The sequence below is a fragment of the Stegostoma tigrinum genome, chromosome 25 (genome assembly GCF_030684315.1).
Source record: "Stegostoma tigrinum isolate sSteTig4 chromosome 25, sSteTig4.hap1, whole genome shotgun sequence".
NCBI classification, from domain to species: Eukaryota; Metazoa; Chordata; class Chondrichthyes; order Orectolobiformes; family Stegostomatidae; genus Stegostoma; species Stegostoma tigrinum.
In genome coordinates this window covers 33,652,252-33,674,012 of record NC_081378.1, presented here as the reverse complement: position 1 = coordinate 33,674,012, position 21,761 = coordinate 33,652,252, and the positions used below count along the sequence as shown (strand labels likewise).

The following is a 21,761-nucleotide window of genomic DNA, read 5'->3' as shown; positions in this document are numbered from 1 at the left end:
AATTTGCAGATACCTATGGTATGTTACTTGAAGACTGATGTGAGATACCTGTTCATTCATCCATCATCACCTTATTCCCCATGAATAATTCTTCACACAGGCTTTCTATAGACAATATGTTCATTTTGTTGACACTTCATTTTTCTAAATATTTATACAAACCCTTGCAGTCTATTTTTTTTATATTTCTGGATGACTTTCTCTCACATTCTACTTTTTTCCCCTTTTGTTGTTCATTGTATTCTGTCCAGTCTTCTGCTATGCCACCTGTTTTTGTACAAATTATATCTTTTTTAAGATTGCTGTCTTTAATTTCCTTAATTAGCTACAGGAGTGTGTTTCAATCCCTTGTGGAATTTTTTTTTTCTTGTTGGAATACGTTTATTCTGTAGACTCTGAAATATCCTTTTAAATGTCTGTCACTATCTATCTATCTTGATATATTCCTCAACCAAATTTGCCAGCTCACTTTAGTTAACTCTGATTTTGTGTCTTCATGGTTGTCCTTCATTAAGTATGAAATATTTGTCTTGGACCCACCCATCTCTCCTTCAAACTGATTGCAAAATTCAATCATTGCTGCCAAGTTGTTCCCTCATTAAAATCATTGATTAATTGTATCTCATTGCTCATTACCAGGTCAGACATAGCCTGCTGTCTGGTTCTGCAAAGTGCTGTTCTATCAAATTAGCCCAAGCACATTCCGTAACCACATCCAGGCTACCTTTGCTCATTTGATTATTTCAGTCTGCATGTGGATGGAAATTCCTGCCCGACAAGCTCCCAATATTTCTTTGCTTTAGTTCATCCTATTGTGAGATTGGCGAGTGTGTATACCTCTCCCTTAAGTGACTTCCTGCCTTTATAATTTCACATTTCCACCTGAACTGTTTCTCCACCCTGGTTTGCTAACCTTAAGCCATCCTTTTCTATGCTGCTAAAGAATGGCATTCCTTCATTTTTTCCTAGCTTCATATCCTTCCTAAAATGTCTTTGTCCTTCAATTTTCAGGTCTCAGTCTTTGTTATCCTGCACCATGTCTCTGTAGTGTTTATCAGATCATATTGGTTGTTTCTGTTTTTGCTACCAATTCATCTATTTATTTTGAATATTTTGTGTAGAGCTTTTACTTTTGTTCTTAATCTCTGGCTTTATCTGTTGCCTTACTATTAGATTTCTTCTGTCTATCCTTTCTTGTCATGGTGTTTATCATTTTCCAAACTCCTCATGCTTTTCTGTCATACCCTGTATCTGTTCTTGGATCAACAACATTACCTAAATTTGATCGCATGCCCTTATAATTTAGTTTAAATCTTCAAACATCAGCCCGGTAAAGTATAGACTTTTGAATGGAGCAGGACCCACTTCGTGGAGTACGAGTATGTCAGAGCTCCATGAACCCGAACCTACTTGTATCACACCAGTCTTTGAGCCATGCGTTGATCTCCTTTATTTGATTTTTCCTGCATCGTTTCAAGTAGCTCCAGTAATAATCTAGAGATTATCACTTGTTGGGGTTTTATTTTAAATTTTGCATTTAGCTCTTTATGCTGAACCATTTTTAGTCCTGTCTATGTCATTAGTACTATCATGGACCAAGCTATCTGGATCCTTCCCTCCCACTGTAAATTCCTCTCTGTCCATGAGCAGATGTCTTTTGGCACCAGTGACAAAGTCTTCAGGACTCTTGATCTGTACCTTCAAGTCATATAGTCAATCCCCCTGTCTGTGCTGGCTGCTGTGATCTCTAAATACCTTCTCCATTCGAACGGTTTTTGGTACCTCAATGCCATGATAAATTATCTCATCTACCCTGCAGCGCTTGCTTACTGTCATCCAAACAGGCTGAATGAACTTCAGATATGTTGGACAGTTGCAGACACTGAAGCTCTTGTTGTCCTGCCCTCCAGGTTCCCTTGCCACTTTAGCCTCAGTGGCACTCCCCTGTCCTTGACCGCTAATCACATCACAACACCCTATTGTATATGATGTGACTGGCTGTTTGCACAGAATATTCAGGGAACTGCAATCTGCCATAATGTGTGGCAATGTCATAGTTTGGCCTCAGCTCAGAGTCTGTGCCGAGGCTGCAAATGCTCACAGCAGGCATGTTTGCTGTGGATCATACTGGCATCGAGGAGATTTTACATGGACAATACCCTTGTGGAATATAAAGGAAGTAGGAAAGAACTTAAACAAGGAGTTAGGAGGGCTGAAAGAGGTCGCAATGTTCTCAGCAAGTAGAATTAAGGAGAATCCAAAGGCATTTTGTACAGGGGTAGCTAAGGAAAGATTAGCCCACTTGAAGACTAAGGGGGGAATTTATATATGGAGCCATAGGAAGTGGATGAGGTCTTCACCAAGAAGGAGGACATGGATGATGGTAGGTTTAGAAAGGGGTAAATTGATATTCTAGGCCATGTGAATATTAAGGAGTGGTTTTTGGGTGTCTTGATAAACATGGTTTTGCGTGGGGAGGTCTTGTCTCTCAAATTAGTTAAGCGAGATCACATCGGATTCAGGATGAGCAGGCAAATTTGGATTCAAAATTAGCTTATGAACAGGAGACAGTGTGATAGTGGAGGGTTGATTTTTGGCTTGGGAGACCTGTGACCAGTGGTGTTCCACAGGAATTGATGCTAGTTTATTTTTGTTGGTCATTTATGTAAATGAGTTAGATGAGAAGAGAGAAAGCATGGTTAGTAAGTTTGTGGATGACACCAAAATTGATGATATTGTGAATGGTGAAGATGGTTATCAAAGATTACGTAGGAGGAATCTTATCAGTTGGGTCAATGGACTGAAGATTGGCAGATGGAGTTTAATTTGTTTCAGTGCAAGGTATTACATTTTGGAAAAGCAAACAAACACAAGATTTCTACAATTAAAAGTAGGGCCTTGGGCAGTGTTGTAGAACAGAGGCCTAGGGGTTCAGGTACATTTCTATGAAGCTTGCGTCATAGGTAGATGGTAGTTAAGGCATTTAGCATGCTTGCCTTCATTGCTCAGATCTTTGAATGTAGAAGTTCGGACATTTTCTTGAGGTTTTACAGGAGAGGCCTGTTCTGGAGTACTGTGTCCAGTTCTGGTGGCCCTGTTATGGGAGGAATATTATTAAGCTGGAGGGGGTTCAGTAGAGATTTTTGCTACGAATGGAGGGTCATAAGGAGAGGGTGGATAGGCTGTTGACTTTTTTTTTGCTGGAGTGTAGGCGGCTGAGAGGTGACGTTATTGGGGTTTATAAAATAATGAGGGGTAAAGTTAGGATGAATAGCAAGTGTCTTTTCCCTCAGTGTGGGATTTCAAGACCAGGGAGCATATTTTTAAGGTGAGAGGAAAAAGATTTAAAGACACAAGAAGCAGCTTTTTCACAAACTATGTGTGAAATGAATGAATCTACAGAGGAAGTGGTGGATGCAGGTACTGTTACATTGTTTAGAAGACATTTAGATAAATACGTGAATAACAAATGTTTGGTCAGATATGTGCCGAGCGCAGGCAGGTGGGACTAGTTTAGTTTGGGATTATGGTCGGCATGCGCTGGTCGGACCGAAGGGTCTGTTTCCATGTTCTGTGACCTTATAAATTTGATATAGAGTTTTGAGGAGGTGACATTGATTGAGGGCAGGGCTGTCTATATTTGACCAGGACCAACTTGGAAAACTGGTCCAGTAGATTAATTCACATGAGACCACGGTGAGTTGGTAGACTGGATACAAAATTGGCTTGATTGTAGAAGACTGAGGGTAGCTGTGGAGGTATGTTTTTCTGACTGATCTGAGACCAGTGGTGTTTTGCAATGATCCGTGCTGGGACCTCTGGTAACATATATAAGCAATTTGGATGAAAATGTAGGTGTTCTGATTTTAAAAGTTTTCAGACAACTCAAAAATGGCTATAGTTGTGGATAATGAGAAAGGTTGTCAGAGGATGCAGCAGGATACAGATTGGTTGGAAAGCTGACTGCAGAAATGGCAAATGGATTTTAATCTGGGCATGTGTGAGGTGATGCATTTTGGGAGGTCAAATACAAGAGTAAATGGCAGGATCCTTAGGAGTATTGATATACAGAAGCAACTTGGGATCCAAGCCCATTGCTCCCTGAACATACCATACAATCCACTTGTACTGCTAAAGAAGACATGGCATTTTTGCCTTTATTGGTTAGGACATTGACTCTAAAAGTTGGAAAGTGATGTTGCAGCAGTATAAAACTTTAGTTAGGCCACATTTGGAGTATTTTATGCTGTTAAGGTTGCTGCACTACAGGAAGGATGTGGAGATTTTGGAATGTGTGCGAAAGAGGTTTAGCAGGATGTTGCTGGATTGGAGTGTGTTATCGATAAGTGGAGGTCGGTCAAACTTGGATTGATTTTGCTAGAGTGTTGGAGGCTGAGGGGTGACTGATAGAAGTATATGAAATTATGAGAGGGAAGGATAGGTCGAGAATTGGTCTTTTCCCAAGGTGGAAATGTCAAATATTATGAGCGTAGGTGTAAGGGGGTGAGGTGGGTGCAGTTCAAAGGGCATGTGTAAAGCAAGTTTCTCATGTAGCTGCCAGGGGAGGTGATAGAGGCAGATACGAAAGCAGTGTTTAATAGGCATTTTAGACAGACACATGAACAGGTGGGGAGGCAGATGAGATTAGTTTAGAATGGCATAATGGTCAATCTGGACATGTTGGGCTGAATGGCCTATTCCTGTTTTGCACAGTTCCACGTTCACACTACAGCTGTTTCATATCCTGCCATCCTTAACGTGCTAATTTCAACTTTATTAAACATATTTTATCTTGACACCTGTTCTATACTATTTTAAACCTTTGCAAATAGAATATACCATAACTGGTTATCAGTTACTAAACAAACATCTTGCTATGATAGTTAGCGAAAGCAAAGGAACATCAACTTCCTCTTTGTCATTGCTTACCCAACATCACCATTCTGTTCAAAATTGGACTGACCTGTCTCAGTTTGTTAGTTGTAAGCAGTTCAGCCCCGGCACCTAAACAAAAAAAAACTGATCTCCTTCTTAACTAACATTAGCTGCTCACAATTAGAGCCTGTATATCTTTACTTAAAATCTGGATGAATTTTTGAATTATAAGTAGTAATATTGCACTTTAACATTTAAAAGTGAAGTGCCCACAGTATTAGATTTTGGAAAGCAACTAAGATCCATGGTTGTGGGTAAATCATGGTAAGCTACCTTGAATTCAGCTACTTTATGAAGTGTTGATATAGATTCTTTCACCCAAATTACTGATTACTTCTCCACAACTCTTAGTTTGCAGCTTGTCCTCTTATCAGAAGTACCTCCTCTTTTCCTTGTTACGTTTGGTGTTAGCTATCAGTTTGAAAATGCAGCTTTCCTGTGATTAATTCCCTAAATTTTTCTGTAGTACAGTATGTTGTCCTTCATAATCAAGCAGATGTCAGAATAGAGATAATGGGATAATTTCCCGCGACACATCCCTCACACCCCGCCCCCGCCACAGTCGCCCCAAGAGGATCCCCCTCGTTCTCACACACCACCCTACCAACCTCCGGATACAACGCATTATCCTCCGACACTTCTGCCATTTACAATCCGACCCCACCACCCAAGACATTTTTCCATCCCCTCCCCTGTCTGCTTTCCAGAGAGACCACTCTCTCCGTGACTCCCTTGTTCGCTCCACACTGCCCTCCAACCCCACCACACCCGGCACCTTCCCCTGCAACCGCAGGAAATGCTACACTTGTCCCCACACCTCCTCCCTCACCCCCATCCCAGGCCCCAAGATGACATTCCACATCAAGCAGAGGTTCACCTGCACATCTGCCAATGTGGTATACTGCATCCACTGTACCCGGTGCGGCTTCCTCTACATTGGGGAAACCACGCGGAGGCTTGGGGACCGCTTTGCAGAACACCTCCGCTCAGTTCGCAACAAACAACTGCACCTCCCAGTTGCAAACCATTTCCACTCCCCCTCCCATTCTCTTGATGACATGTCCATCATGGGCCTCCTGCAGTGCCACAATGATGCCACCCGAAGGTTGCAGGAACAGCAACTCCTATTCCGCCTGGGAACCCTGCAGCCATATGGTATCAATGTGGACTTCACCAGTTTCAAAATCCCCCCTTCCCCTACTGCATCCCTAAACTAGCCCAGTTCATCCCCTCCCCCCACTGCACCACACAACCAGCCCAGCTCTTCCCCCCCACCCACTGCATCCCAAAACCAGTCCAACCTGTCTCTGCCTCCCTAACCGGTTCTTCCTCTCACCCATCCCTTCCTCCCACCCCAAGCCGCACCCCCAGCTACCTACTAACCTCATCCCACCTCCTTGACCTGTCCGTCTTCCCTGGACTGACCTATCCCCTCCCTACCTCCCCACCTACACTCTCTCCACCTATCTTCTTTACTCTCCATCTTTGGTCCGCCTCCCCCTCTCTCCCTATTTATTCCAGTTCCCTCCCCCCATCCCCCTCTCTGATAAAGGGTCTAGGCCCGAAACGTCAGCTTTTGTGCTCCTGAGATGCTGCTTGGCCTGCTGTGTTCATCCAGCCTCACATTTTATTATCTTAGATGTCAGAATAGCTTTGTTTTTGTCACTTTGCTGACTCCTCCCAGGCATGGCTAATTGCTTTCAATTTCTGTATAAGCTTGGGTTTGTCCTTGAATAATTTATTCCAATTATTATTTGTTTATTTCTGTTTCATTCTTTGCAACAGTTTGTGTATGTTCATCCAGGAACAGTTGATAAAGTTCTGAAGCTTATAATATCATACCAGCTTAGTCCCAGCAATGCTTGAAGTTTGCAAATTTAACATAGAAGTATTGATTAGCTTCTGATTTTCTGAGGTTTTTACATCCTACTTCACATTTTAGGTCTAGTGGTAATCATCTGTGAAATCATGTGATTTACTTCCATTATTGCCCTTTTCCTTTATTGTCTCAGATATTTGCAATCATTATAGCTTGAATTTCCTTGGTTGTTTGTAAACTAATTTGCAAACTAAATAATGTCCCATTTTCTAAAGTTGATGTAAAAATGTATACAATTCAAATGTTTGAACAAATCTTGAAATACTTCTAAATTTAAGTGTTTTTACATCTATTTTTATTGCATACCAATTTATTTGTGATAATTTTGTGCGCACTTTCAAATATTTAATAACCCAACCCAATGATGCTGTCTTATGCAATCAACAAACACACTATTCCTTCTCAAGTTCAAATTTCTTCCTCTTGTGTTTATGTGAATGCTACATGGAATATATGTGTACAGGTTTAAAACTGTTCGTGTGTACATGGGTCCTTGTATCAGATCGCAATTTTAATTATCCTGTCTGAGTTGATTTGCTTTTGAATTGGTTTGAACTTGTGCCTTGCTTTTACCATGTCTTTTTGGTTATCTTTTGTAAAGAGAGGCAAAGACAGGTGATACAGTACGCATTACTTCAGACTGTATATGGAGCAGGAGTACCTTGTAAAGATCTGATGCTGCTGTCGACCAAGAGATTTGGATAAGAATGTGGAATAAAGGTTACAGAGATATAAGTTGGGTAATGAGTTAGATGCTGAATAATGAGACTGACTGGATTGTTCCTTGGAGTCAGCACAGACTGGATGGACCAAGAACCTCCTTCCAAACTATGTTGAAGAGCGATTAATAGGAATCCCTTTCGGCCACTCAGCCCCTGAGCCTCTTAAGTCTTTCAATAAGAATAAGGATTATTTCTACCCTAAAATTATCCATGTATTTTAGACTCTCTATGATAGGAAACATTGAACTCAGATTTGAAATTAATTGACCTGGTATCTGCTGCTTATTGTGGTCAAGAGTTACATATTTATACCATCCTTTGAGTTGTGTTTTCTAATGTGTATCTCGACTGGTCTGGCTCATAATTTAAGAATATAATTGTGGATCTTCAAATCTTTATCCATCAGTGAAAGATGTTTTCTCTATCCTGTTGTTTCCAGTCAAAATTCTGAATCGTTGATTAAATCATACCTTAATTTACAAGAAATATCTGCCTAGTTAATGTAAAACCTCTGCTGAGTTTAGGTCTTGGAGCTTTGGTGGTATTCTAGTGAATCACTGCTTGTACTGTATACAGTACTTTATTACTCAGGACTTGGTATAGGTGCAGCAAAGTCTTTTCTCGTAATTCGAGCCAAGTACTCCAAAAGGGTGACATTCCATTTGCCTGTTTATAAATTTTGTTCCTACAGTGATCAGTGTATGGAGACTGCAAAACACTCCCTCGTTTTCTGCATTTTGGATGACCTCATGTAAACTTGGACTGAAATCCACCTGACAAATTAAGCAAATGGGGGGAAAAAAGCTATCAATCTTGTAGTTTTATACATCTGTGTAGTTCTACAAATCCACAGTACATTCACAAACCTGCATATGTGACTTTCTACTATGCAAGCTAAGTCATTAATAAATAGAGCAAAACTCCTTGTGGGCAGTCAGCAGTCATTTCCTCCCAATTTGATTTCATTGCCATTATCTCGCTACCATCTCAGCAATATTCTAATCAGGTCAATAATTAGTTGTCAGTCCTATAAACTTTAATTTTAGCAAACCATCTCTTGTGTAGAATGTTACCGTATGCCTTCTAAAATGTTCACAGGCCTTTCTGTGTCAACTACTTTAATTACTTCCTCAAATATTATCCTCAAGAAAGCAGTCCATGACCAGTTGCAGCGATGACTTGAGTGACATTCAGGCTTGAGTGAATAAGTGGTAAGTAACATTTGTGCCATGCAAATGTCAGGTAATGATCATTTATGACAACATTGAATAGCATGACTATTGCAGAATTCTTCCATTATCGATATTATGAGGAGTGGCATTGGCCAAAAACTTAACTGGATCAGCTATGTAAGTACTATGGCAACAGTTCAGATGTTGGATAACCTGGAGCAAAGAATTCATCATCTGATTTTACCCTGGCAATCCTCTTAATTCTTCTACTCCAATGAGTAGAGTCCCACCCTGTTTAGTCTTTGTCCATAGGACAATCCCTCCATGCCAGGAATCATCCTTGTCAACCTTCTCTGAACTGCCTCCAATGAAATGATACCTTTCCTTTAATAAGTGAACTAATACTGCTCACAGTACTCCAGATATGCTATCATCAGCAACCTGTGTGGTTTCAGTAAGGCTTCCCTACTCTTATACTTGACCACCGTGAAATATGGACAAGCATTCCATTAATCTTCCTGTTTACTTGCTGCACCTGTGTTCTAACTGTTTTCTGCACAAGTAGTCACCAGCTCCTTTGTTACAGCTTTCAGTTACAATTTTTCTCCACTCAAATGATACCCTGTTCTTGTGTTCTTCCTTCCAAAGCCAGGAATCTGACATTGTGCTCTCCATTAGTCTGAATGAGTACAACTTCAGCATTCGAGGCTGAACACCATCTTGGACCAATCAGCTTATTTAATTGATGTCCCATTTTTGACTTTAACCATTAATTCTGCTAAACACAGAATGCTGCAAGCTGTATGCATCATCTGATGCACTGTAGTAACTTGTGAAGATTTCTTTGATTGCACCTCAAAAATATGTGTGGGTTACATTTTGAAGAATAAGCACCAGGTGCAAGGCACCATCTCCACCCCCCATTTCTCTCTCTATTCTGACTTAGGAATATATTTGTTACCTCGTTGCTGGATCAAAATTCTTTGAGTTTGTTTCCAGCAGCACTCAGTGTGGCAGCACAATGTGAACTGCTTCACTCTAGGAAAGTGGCTCACTGCTGCCTTCTCAAGGGTGGCCAGGGATGAGCAATAAATGCTGGCCTTGCCAGTGATGCTCATGTCTTAAGGAAATTTGAAGAATATCAAAATCCTTTGTTTCATTTGTTATGTGATGTGATCGATGTGTTATAAGTGCTTGCTGACTTTTTCTAATCAGTTGAAGTTTCTTGATGACAAAAACTATCATTTCAGTTAGCCCTGTGGACTGCAGCCAAAATGATTTTTGTTTTCCTTCCCTTGACTCATAATACCAATATTTTTGTCTTTGAATGTATGTATGTACAAAAGTTTTAGGAAGGAGTTAGAATTTCAACTGGTAGATCGGGATGCCAGCAATTTATATGGTGACCTTTGGTTAGAATTTACTTAGTTGTAATAAATAGTGGTTCTTGTTGAGTACTGAAACGTGGTCTGTTTTCTGTTAGCCTGGGTCCATATGAGGGGTATTTTGGATTTTGTGCACTTCGATAAAAATTTTTAGCTTCTGTGTCAACTGTTGGAATAGCAAAACTTTGATTTCTGATGTACTAGCACAGGGGGGTGTGACAATTGCTGCATTTACGTTTTGTCTTAAGAAAGCTGCTGCTGTTTGGAGGTGGAGATCGCATTGGCCTTGTGTATTGGGTTCAGCAACATTAAGTGCTGAGGTAATTGTATGTTGCCATCAAGATGCATGGTGTGAAAACAAGCCAAGTGGGGGGAGAGAGCCTTAATCGTTATCTGAAAGTAGTGATTCTTTTAATTGAACTTCATTTAGTTGCAAAACAATACCATATACTTGGGAGAATTATGTGGTTTTAAGTGCACCTGGTTGTGAGAAATAGCAACCTTGAATTTTTTTCTGAACTTATCGATCACTTGAATAAATGCAAGGCATCATTGCCATTCTGTGATTTCCCTTTTGTTTGCTGTAATTTAAAGTGTGACTAAAATATAAAAGGTACAGTTGGAAAAATGTTTCCACTCTGATCTGTTCAGCATTCTCGTATTTTCTCTAGCTTTGTGCAAAATTGTTAATACAGTGTATAATGGTACAGTCATTGAATTTATAAATTTGATGTATTTGTTCTGAAATGGCATTGTCCTACACAATTTATCTAAACATATTATCTGTGATCATGTTGACACAAATATCCTCAATGTAGCAAAATAATACTAGAGTAACAGAAAAAAGTAGAATATTTCCTGTCTAGATATGTTTGCAGTGCAAATATCCAGGTCATATTATTTCATTGAGCAATGTCTTCATGCCACTGTCAGTGAATTAGAGGAAGAGGACTTCCTGCAGCACTTGGAACATATATTTGAATGCAGACAGCGTACTTAGAGATTGTTTACCATGTGTTGATGAGAAACAGAAAATATTGTAATTTCTGCTCGTTAAAAGAACAGTTTCTGTAGTACAGCACATTAAGTAGAAGGCAGATGCATGCAAGGCACATGTATTAATTCAGTGTATTAAGCAGAGCAGTCTGATTGCAATGTTAGTTCTCCCATCATTGCCATTTTAGGTGGATATGATGATGTCATAACGTGCATTAATTGACATTAGTAATACCATCTGAATAATTTGAGTTGAAAAACAACGTGTGTAATCTGTCCCTGAAAGTCTCAATGCTGATGAAGAATGGCATGCAACAGCATTTTTTATATTTGATAGTGTGACAGTGAATATTTGTTTCCATTTTGGTGCAAAAACCAATAGAGTGGTGAAATCTTGCTTGAGTCAATTTCATGTTGTGTTGATTTATTTGTAACATTTCAAATACAGTAATTCTGTGGTTATAATCTAGTTTGTGTAATTTACAGGTTTAGATAATTTTGAGAAGACCCCTCTAAAGAGACTGCAGTCAGTTCCTTCTCGATCAACAATTCCATTGGTAGCAAGAATTACTGACCAGACTGCCTCTGATGCCCCTTTGATGACAGAAAGAGAAATGTTTCGACTCGACAAATTCAGACAGCTTCTGGCAGGTCCAAACACTGATTTAGGTGAGTGTCAACTAAGGTGAGGTAATGAAGTACTGTGAAGCTAGGTAATGTGCAGGAATCCTATTCCTCAATTGACTAGTTCAGAGTGGGCTAATCATTTGATGCCTCCTTTCAGAGAATGAACCTCTCTTAAAATGTAGGCTTTGTCCATTCAGCCAAGATTACCAATGCAGTGAACGTGAAGTGGAATTAAATCAAAGCAATAGGAAAGATAAGAAAATCTTATGTGATGGCTGCTGTTCACTGAATGCAGCCATTGAATAGGTATTTCTGCACTGATAGCTTGGAAAGGAAACAGATTTCCAAATAACCGTTATTTATGCCCTGATTGTATTTGATCAGAGTTAATTAGTTATAAGTGAGACAATTCTAATGCTTCCTTTTCAAAGTGGTTTGCGTGGCAGCTTTGGACCAGCGGTTGATTCTCAAAACAGTAATCAAATGCACTACAGGTATTTGTACTATTTTTACAGATGACAAATTTATTGCTTGTGAACAAGTAACTAATTAGATGTTAATAACCACTGTTAGGTGCTTTTGTGCATCTAAACCTTCGAAGACAGCTTCATGTTAATTATGGGGTGAGAAAACTAAAATTTCGTCTGTTTTCAATTTGAGAGTGCACTTGTAAAATTATTTAATTTGTATGACTCACTTTTTAACATGGTAATGCTGATTTTATTTCAAAATATAGTAATTTTACTGTGCTTTCAGAATTTGTTGTGTTTGAAGTAGAACTTGTGAATCATTGAAATTTAAAACACGGGAGGCATGCCATGGCTCTTTGTATTTGCACTGGCTGATAAGTTGTCATCCTTCTTTATTTGATCCAGAACAACTAACTTGGAGCAGGAGTGGGTCATTTTATCTCACATTTACCCTGCTCCACCATTCAATAAAATCTGGGCTGATCTGATTGTTATCCCAAATCTGCATTCCTACCAACCCTTAATGACATTATGTCCTCCTGCTTAACAGAAATGTATCTCTCTCGGTCATTAAAAATATTCAGAATGCCTGCTTCTGCCACTTTTCCAGGAAGATAACCCCAAAGATTTGTGATCCTTTTGAAAGGGGAAAAGAAAGCTTCAGCTCTGTTATAAGTGTGTGACCCCTGATTTTTGAAGCAATGACTCCTGGTTCTGTGTCCTCCTGCATTTGTTCTGCATCCTCCTTGTCAAAATCACTCGGGATCGATCAAGTTACCTCCTAGTCTTCTAAACCCAATTACATACTTCCCTAGCCTGTCCTCTGGCTTTTGTGGCACAATGGCAGTATTCTTAACTTTGAACCAGGAGTCCTGGGATCAAGTGTCACTTGTTCCAGCAGTGTAATAAGATTTCTGAATGGATTGATGAGAATTTTTTTTTCCCCTCTATAAGATGAGTCATTCATTCCAGGTATCAGACTGGTAAACCTCTGAACTGTATCCAACACATGTACATCCTTAAATAAAGTGAGCAGTACTGTGCACAATACTCTAGATGTGGTCTCAATGGAGCCCTCTATCACCGAAGGATGACCTCTCTACTTTTGTTTTCAGTTTCCCTTGTGATCAATGATAAAACTCATTTAGCTTTGCTGATAACCTGCAACTGAACGCTCTGACTCATGCGTGAGGACACCCACATTCTTCTGCATTTCTGTTGTACAATCTCTCATCATTTAGATAATTTCCTGCTTTATTATTCTGGGCAAAATGTGACAGTTTCATGTCCCCAGTGATTTAGCCTATCTGTATGTTTTTGTAGCCTCCCATTGGACCTCTTCACAGTTTTCTTCCCTATCTACCTTTGTGTATTTGGCAAATGTACCTTCAAACCCTTCACAGACTCATATAGTAGATTCCGATCATCAACGTGCACCAAAAAAAATACTAAATTTGCACTAGTCCTGCTATCCAGTACTTGGCCTGTAGCCCTGAATACGATAACATTAAAAAGTACTTTGAGCGTTTAAAAGTATGAGAGATTTCTTGCCTCAACTACCCTTCAAGGCAGTGCATTGCAGATTTCTACCATGCTTCTGGGTTAAAACGGTTACCTCAAATCCCCTCTAAACATTGTGCCTTTCACCTTAAAATTATGCCTTTTGGTGACCCTTCAACTAAAGGGAAGAGCTACTTCCTACCCACCCTCTCTGTGCCCCACATGATCTGTTACATCTAAGGCAGGCCCCCTCAACTTTCTGTGCTTTAAAACAAACCATGCACGCTTATCCAGCCTTTGTTCATAGTAAAACACTCCAACCGGGTAACATTTTAGTGAATCTCCTCAGCAACCCCTCAGTGCAATCACATCCTTACTATAGCGTGGTGACTGGAACTACATGCATTACTCCGGTTTTGTGCAGCTTCGGCATAACCTCCCTGCTCTTATTGTATCATCTTGAAACAAGAACGATACTCAGACGAACGCACCAGTATGCAAGTCATTGATATATGCAATGAACAGCAAAAGACCTAGCACTAATTTCTGTAGCAAAATGCTCATTGCATTTCATCAATCTGAAAAAGACTTACTTCTACCTTCTCTTTGCCTCCTATCAACCAGCCAATCTTCTATCCGTGCTAATATGTTAGATCTACACCATGAATCTTTATTTTCCACTTTCCCTTGGGCCATTGCCTTGTAGGTTATAGCACCTCGAATACATACCTAAGCATTTTAAAATTGTCATGAGGGATTTGTTCTATCACTCTTTTTCAGGCCAAGTATCCAGATTCCTTTTTATCTCAGCTTGAATCCCCTTTGCATTGCTTATTTAGTAACCTGAATCTCATTGGTCATCCTTCCATTTAAGCGGTAAGAACTGCTTCGTATCATGAGATCTAGACCTTTCACTGCATGTTTCACTCAGCTGAATATGGTTGATAAAATGCACGTTTTGCAAAGCTTTTCAAATTGCACTCATGAGAATAATTTGTAAGAATACCAATCAAGGGGAAAACCAACGTTTATTCTGTATGAGAGACAAGTGTTGATGAGATGGTAAATGGACTCAGATAGAGGCATTGTCATCTATAATACACCAGTTAATGATGGAAAGTTGACTGATATTAAACCAGGCAGATTTTCTTTGATCAGAATGTTGCCTACTAAATGAACCAGCCAATGTCTGCCACCTTTCCTCATTTGAAAGAGATGCATGGCCACTTTTACTGCAAAAATTCTCTCCTCAAACTGACAGACACCCGAACTCATATGACAATAACAATAATAAGAATCTGGTAAGCAGTTCAATAGAAGGATTTGACAAGTTGCTTTCTTCTTGTTTCTTTTTGTTCCTTTTGAGTTTTTTCCAGTTGATGCAAAGTTAATTGTGCCTCATTGATCTCTTTCATGAACTGATTGAGAATTTTCCTTTCACAGGCTTTACTTTTGTTTTATTCCTCCTTCAATTGGTGATTTGCAGAGAAAGGTAGAAGATAGCTAGCTGTTCCAAAAGACTGCTACCTTCACCTACATGGTTCTTTCTTGCACTGGCTCTACAAGTGATGGTCACTCAACCAGGAGCCAGTTTTCCCTGATTCAGAACTCATTGACTCCATGGTGTCTGCTTCTGCTGTCACTGTTCCAGGGGAAAGTAACATTATATACAACTACATGTATTCTAGTAAGCACAATTTTTAAAACTGCAGTCAACTAGTTGCATTTTTCCCTTTGTTTAAAGTTGTATCTTTGTATTTTTAGCCCCCCCCCATATAAAAATAAGGAAGATGTTAGAATATTTACTTAGGTCTTCCTCAACAAAAATTGACAATCTTGTGTTTGATAGAAAAATCCAGAGTGCATTGGCAAGTAAAGTCTGGACTAAGATGCAAGAAGCTTGTGATTTTTGCATTTGGAGTGGACCTGGATACTGGATACCTTCTAAACTCATTTAGAAAATGAGGTTTAAAAAATAGGTTGAGCTGCTTTTACTATTTGATAGCATGCTTTGAATTGAAGATGCTTTTCTTGATCCCTTCCTGTTACCCTTCTACCTTGTCGATAGAATATCAAACTAAGTATATAATTTCTTAGTTGAATTGAAATTTACCTGACTTAGTTAAGAAGCTGGCTGAAAATCTGATTGGAACAAAATTTCTGTTTGAACAGTGATCTTGATGGTAAATACACCTTCAGCCTTCTCGTGTTGAACTGGGCAGTGTTTGAATAGTTTTTCGTTCACTATGTTTTCAAATCCAAGCATTTGAAGCCTCAAGTACTCTTAAAAAGAGAGCAATTGTCCTCGTTCAGCTACATCATTTTGGTCACCCATTTCTTTGAGAGTTTAAAAAATGTATTTCATTCAAAATTTGTTTAATTAATATATCTTCAATATATGGAAGTCAATGCATGAAGTGCTGGTAGTTTTAAAGCTAATTGGCCAAAATGTGGTCCAATGTAATTTGGATACTGTATTTTTCAGCAAACTGGTTTTCTCCAGTTGCTAAATTAGTTTGTGCTGTGCTGAAAGATAGCTGTATTTAGCTGGGACTGTATGAGTGTTCAAATTGTAGATGATAGAATAATCTGTTGACCAGGTAATGGTTTGTATGTTTCAAAATGATAAGATGACAAAAAATACGTCTTATAGGACCTTAGTTAAGTGAGTGGGGGCAGAAAGAAATTACAAGACAAAGTGTGGACCACATAATTTTGTAACATGAATTATCTGGCACAATAAAATTAGTTAATAAATTTACTTGAAAAATTAGCACCAATTTGTCATGTAAAGAAAGCATTGCAGCAGACACTTTGTAACTTCTGACCACTACCTTGAATATGAGTTAAGTTACTTGAGAGAAAAGTAAAGATAACATTTTTTTTTATAGCATTATTGTCACTTGTGAGGTTATACTTGGTGATAAGTAACTTGTGCTTCTCTATACATGCAGATTATTTCCAAATACTGAATTAGTCTCATGGCCAGTAATTTCACTCTTCAAATTTATGTACTGGGTGTAAAGACCAGATTTTTAAAAAATACCTCTTGTTAATTGCTGAGGAGCATTTAAATTCTCCCACAGACTGTGCACACTTTCAGGATTTGAGTCTAATGTTCAGCCATAATTATATAAATTCATTCTGGTTGTTGAGTCATGGGAAGTAATGGAGGTACATCTTCAAGCAAGTTGAGGGTAGGCAATGGCCTCGTGGTATTATCGCTGGACTGTTAATCTAGAGACCCAAGTAATGTCTGGGGGCAGGGGTTCAAATCCCATCATGGCAGATGGTGAAATTTGAATTCAATAAAAATTTGGATTTGATTTTTGGAAAAACCTGTCTGGTTTGTAGTGTCCTTTAAGGAAGGAAACTGCAATCCTTACCTGATCTGGCTTTTGTGTGACTCTTAACTGCCCTCTGGGCAATTAGGGATGGGCATTAAATGCCTGTTCAGCCAGCGACGCCCTCATCCTGTGAATGAATAAAAATAGAAATGCTGGTTACTGTTGTGTGTGGAGGAAAGTCAGTCAAAGCTGTAAAGGTGTGTGGTTACGACCTCTCATCTGAACATGGAACCAAAAGATTAAAAAAAAATTACATGGAAGACTGGCATTCCAGTTTGATGGTTGATGCATTTAGGGTGTGATTGGCCACGTGGGGCAAGTTTTTATAGAATTCCTACAGTGTGGAAACAGGCCTTTTGGCCCAATAAGTCCACACCAAGGCTCAGCACCCCACCTAGACCCACCCCTTATAACCCACCTAATTTACACTTCCCTGAACACTACGGGCAATTTAGCGTGGCCAATCCACCTAGCCTGCACATCGTTGGACTGTGGGAGGAAACCGGAGCACCCGGTGGAAACCCACGCAGACGCAGAGAGTGTGTGCAGACTCCACACAGACAGTTACCCGAGGCTGGAATCGAACCTGGGTTCCTGGTGCTGTGAGGCTGCAGTGCTAACCACTGCTTCCTGCTTATTGTGCATGAAGGATAAGACTGCCTGTTTGGAGGTTTGTGAGTTGTGATCCTGTTTTCCAAGAAGAATAGTTGCACCTAGAGTCTGATGTCAGGTCTTAAAAAACGTCTTTTCCAGTGGAACTGATGTTGAGTGATTAGCATAGTATAGATGAACAAGATGGTGATCCTGTTCTTTTCCCTTCTTTGTCATTAAATTTGGAGATTTTTGCAAAGGTACCATTGGTCATAGTTCAGTTCTTTGAAGTGCCTTGCTGTAGATTGCTGATGCCTTCAAACCATACTGGAGTGTAGAGGTTTCTATTGCCAAGTAAACCACGAAATGTGTCACAGATTTGAACTGACACATTGGAAGTCATGGTGAATTTCGTCTTCGTTGTCTGTCTTTGTTAAGAGGAGGCACCCAAAGTGTAGAAAATGGTCTGCATTTTCCAGGATGTCACTGCTGATTTTAATCAAGGAAGGAAAGTGTTTCACTGAGTAAACTTGGCTACAAGAGGGCCTTAATTTGCAGAGTTTTTAGCAAAAGCCCTATTTCCTCATACTGTGTGGAAAGGAGTTGACAGTGACTCGGATCTTAACTTGAGTGTGCACACAAGTGTTATTGGCACTCTGAAGTTCTGTGACTCATGTTGGATTGGTTTTGCTTTTAAAGCCAGCTTGGGTTAAACAGTTTCCTGTTCACTTCTGTAGATTATCTCCAAATCTTTATAAGGAATTTGCTGAAGGCTATGTGCAGTATCGCAGGGAGGAAAATGAAGATGAGGTAGATCAGTGGCATTGCCTTACTTGACTCCAGTTCTAACAAAAATGAAGTTGCAAAAGTTCAGGTCTACCAGCATCTGTGAAGAGTTAACGTTTTAGGTCTGGTGACCCTTTCTCAGAACTGACCTGAAACATTAACTCTGTTTTTCCTTCATAGATGCTGCCAGACCTGCTGAGCTTTACCAGCAACTTTGTTTTTGTTCCTGATTAATAGCATCCGCAGTTCTTTAGGTTTCTATTGACCCAGTTTTTCCTGAATTTGTGGTGGTTACGTTGGCGAAGGTTTCAATGTGCATGCTGTCGTGGAATAGTTAGGCAATGGAGACATATTTCTAAGATGAGCTAAATTTGAGGAGGGTATTTTGTAAGACTTTAAAGTTGAGATCTTCACAGCTTTCCTGGGGTTAGTTGACGATGTTCCTTGTCTTCTGTCGCGTTTGTCATGTTATGAAGATTGTGTTTTTGGTGCCTCCCAGTGGGCAAAACCCAAACTATAGCCTGTTGGGAGATGGTTGAGGAGGATCTTTGTGATGGTCTTTTCTGTGGCAGACAGCAGTGAGATGCTTTTTGTAACTGTGATTCTGTCAGTCTCCTCTTCTCTTAGATGATGGATGGTGGCTATGTAGCCTTGCCACCAGTGTATCTCCAGTATTTTTTAGGATATCAGCAACATCTGCTATGTTGAACTTTTTATTTGTCAGTCATTGTTTTTAGGAGGAGGACTTAATTGGCTTTGCTTTCCTTGTTCTTTCCTTGCCTCTATCGCACCTTGGCAGACTTGTGCGTTTTTTCCAATCTTATTGCAACAAAGCAGTTTGTCAGGTGCTGGAACTCGGCGTTTGATTGCTCAAGATTGGTTTTGAATCCTTCCTTCATCTCGTCTATTGCCTATAGCAAGGTATATGTGCTGCTGACAGTGGCATGTTGATTGCTGCTTTGGATAAGCCAAGTAACCATGATGCCCTCACTTTGACTGCAGTGAATCATGGAGGTGCCATACAAGCTTATTTTTGATGATGAGCTTATCCTAAGAAGTTAAGGTAAGGAAATCCTAGAGAGAGTAAAAAGAAATTGTGGCTATGCAATCATGTTTTGCTTAACAGAATAACAATTAGTGTAATAGTATTACGTGATTAGTGTTATGATTTCAGCAGAGAGCAGTAGCATTGTTTTGTAGAATGCAAAACCGTGGCATTTACTGAAAGCATTTAGCCACAAGTAAATGCAAAGATTTTTTTTAACGTGAAACCTCAGAGCGCACAAATATAAATACCACCTATCTGAAATAATCAATTGCTTAAAATGTAAATCCTCATGTATTCCAGCACTAAACAGACCCATTGTTCCAATGTTATACGGATGTTTCCCTCCCCTCTCTCCCCCCCCACTCCCCCCCCCCCACTCCCTCACTCTCTCCCCCCCCACTCCCTCACTCTCGCCCCCCCCCACTCCCTCACTCTCTCCCCCCCCCACTCCCTCACTCTCTCCCCCCCCCACTCCCTCACTCTCTCCCCCCCCACTCCCTCACTCTCTCCCCCCCCCACTCCTCACTCTCTCCCCCCCCACTCCCTCACTCTCTCCCCCCCACTCCCTCACACTCTCCCCCCCACTCCCTCACTCTCTCCCCCCCCACTCCCTCACTCTCTCCCCCCCCCACTCCCTCACTCTCTCCCCCCCCCACTCCCTCACTCTCTCCCCCCCCACTCCCTCACTCTCTCCCCCCCCACTCCCTCACTCTCTCCCCCCCCACTCCCTCACTCTCTCCCCCCCCACTCCCTCACTCTCTCCCCCCCCACTCCCTCACGCTCTCCCCCCCCACTCCCTCACTCTCTCCCCCCCCCCACTCCCTCACTCTCTCCCCCCCCCACTCCCTCACTCTCTTCCCCCCCACTCCCTCACTCTCTCCCTCTCACCCCCCCTCCCTCTGCCCCCTCCCTCTGCCCCCTCCCTCTGCCCCCTCCCCTCTGCCCCCCCTCCCCCTTCCCCCCCCACTCCTCCCCCTTCCCCCCGCTCCCCCTTCCCCCCGCTCCCCCTTCCCCCCCCGCTCCCCCTTCCCCCCCCGCTCCCCCTTCCCCCCCCGCTCCCCCCTTCCCCCCCCGCTCCCCCTTCCCCCCCCGCTCCCCCTCCCCCCCCCCGCTCCCCCTTCCCCCCCCGCTCCCCCTTCCCCCCCGCTCCCCCCTTCCCCCCCGCTCCCCCTTCCCCCCCGCTCCCCCTTCCCCCCCGCTCCCCCTTCCCCCCCCGCTCCCCCTTCCCCCCCCCGCTCCCCCTTCCCCCCCCCCGCTCCCCTTCCCCCCCCCGCTCCCCCTTCCCCCCCCGCTCCCCCTTCCCCCCCCCCGCTCCCCCTTCCCCCCCCCCGCTCCCCTTCCCCCCCCCGCTCCCCCTTCCCCCCCCGCTCCCCCTTTCCCCCCCCCGCTCCCCCTTTCCCCCCCCCGCTCCCCCTTCCCCCCCCGCTCCCCCCTTCCCCCCCCCGCTCCCCCTTCCCCCCCGCTCCCCCCTTCCCCCCCCCCGCTCCCCCTTCCCCCCCCCGCTCCCCCTTCCCCTTCCCCGCCCCCTCCCCCCCTCCCCCCCCTCCCCCTCCCCCCCCTCCCCCTTCCCCTTCCCCGCCCCCTCCCCCCCTCCCCCCCCTCCCCCTCCCCCCCCCTCCCTCCCCCCCCCTCCCCCCTCCCCCCCCCCTCCCCCCTCCCCCCCCTCCCCCTCCCCCCCCTCCCCCTCCCCCCCCTCCCCCTCCCCCCCCCTCCCCTTCCCCCCCCCTCCCCTTCCCCCCCTCCCCCTTCCCCCCCCTCCCCCTTTCCCCCCCTCCCCCTTTCCCCCCACTCCTCCCCCTTCCCCCCCCACTCCTCCCCTTCCCCCCCCCACTCCTCCCCTTCCCCCCCCACTCCTCCCCCTTCCCCTCCCTCCCTCTTCCCCTCCCCTCCCTCTTCCCCTCCCCTCCCTCTTCCCCTCCCCTCCCTCTTCCCCTCCCCTCCCTCTTCCCCTCCCCTCCCTCTTCCCCTCCCCTCCCTCTTCCCCCCCCCTCCCTCTTCCCCCCCCTCCCTCTTCCCCCCCTCCCTCTTCCCCCCCTCCCTCTTCCCCCCCTCCCTCTTCCCCCCCCTCCCTCTTCCCCCCCCTCCCTCTTCCCCCCCCCTCCCTCTTCCCCCCCCCCTCTTCCCCCCCCCTCCGTCCCTCCCTTCCCCCCTCCCTCCCTCCCTCCCTCCCCTTCCCCCCCCCTCCGTCCCTCCCCTTCCCCTCCCTCCCTCCCTCCCCTCTTCCCCTCCCCTCCCTCCCTCCCTCTTCCCCTCCCTCCCTCCCTCCCCTCCCTCTTCCCCTCCCTCCCTCCCTCCCTCTTCCC

At 43.0% G+C, this 21,761-nt stretch overlaps 1 protein-coding gene across 5 annotated transcripts in view; it reads left to right on the top strand.

Annotated features, from left to right (window-relative positions):
* The window catches only part of tbc1d22a (TBC1 domain family, member 22a), a 365,864-nt gene that overhangs the window by 12,426 nt on the left and 331,677 nt on the right, over positions 1-21,761 (top strand). For all 5 annotated transcript variants that reach the window (XM_059654624.1, XM_048554225.2, XM_048554228.2 and 2 more), the window contains exon 4: positions 11,576-11,758. In XM_059654624.1, coding sequence (XP_059510607.1) covers positions 11,576-11,758 — 183 coding nt within the window. The remainder of the gene's footprint in view (positions 1-11,575; positions 11,759-21,761) is intronic.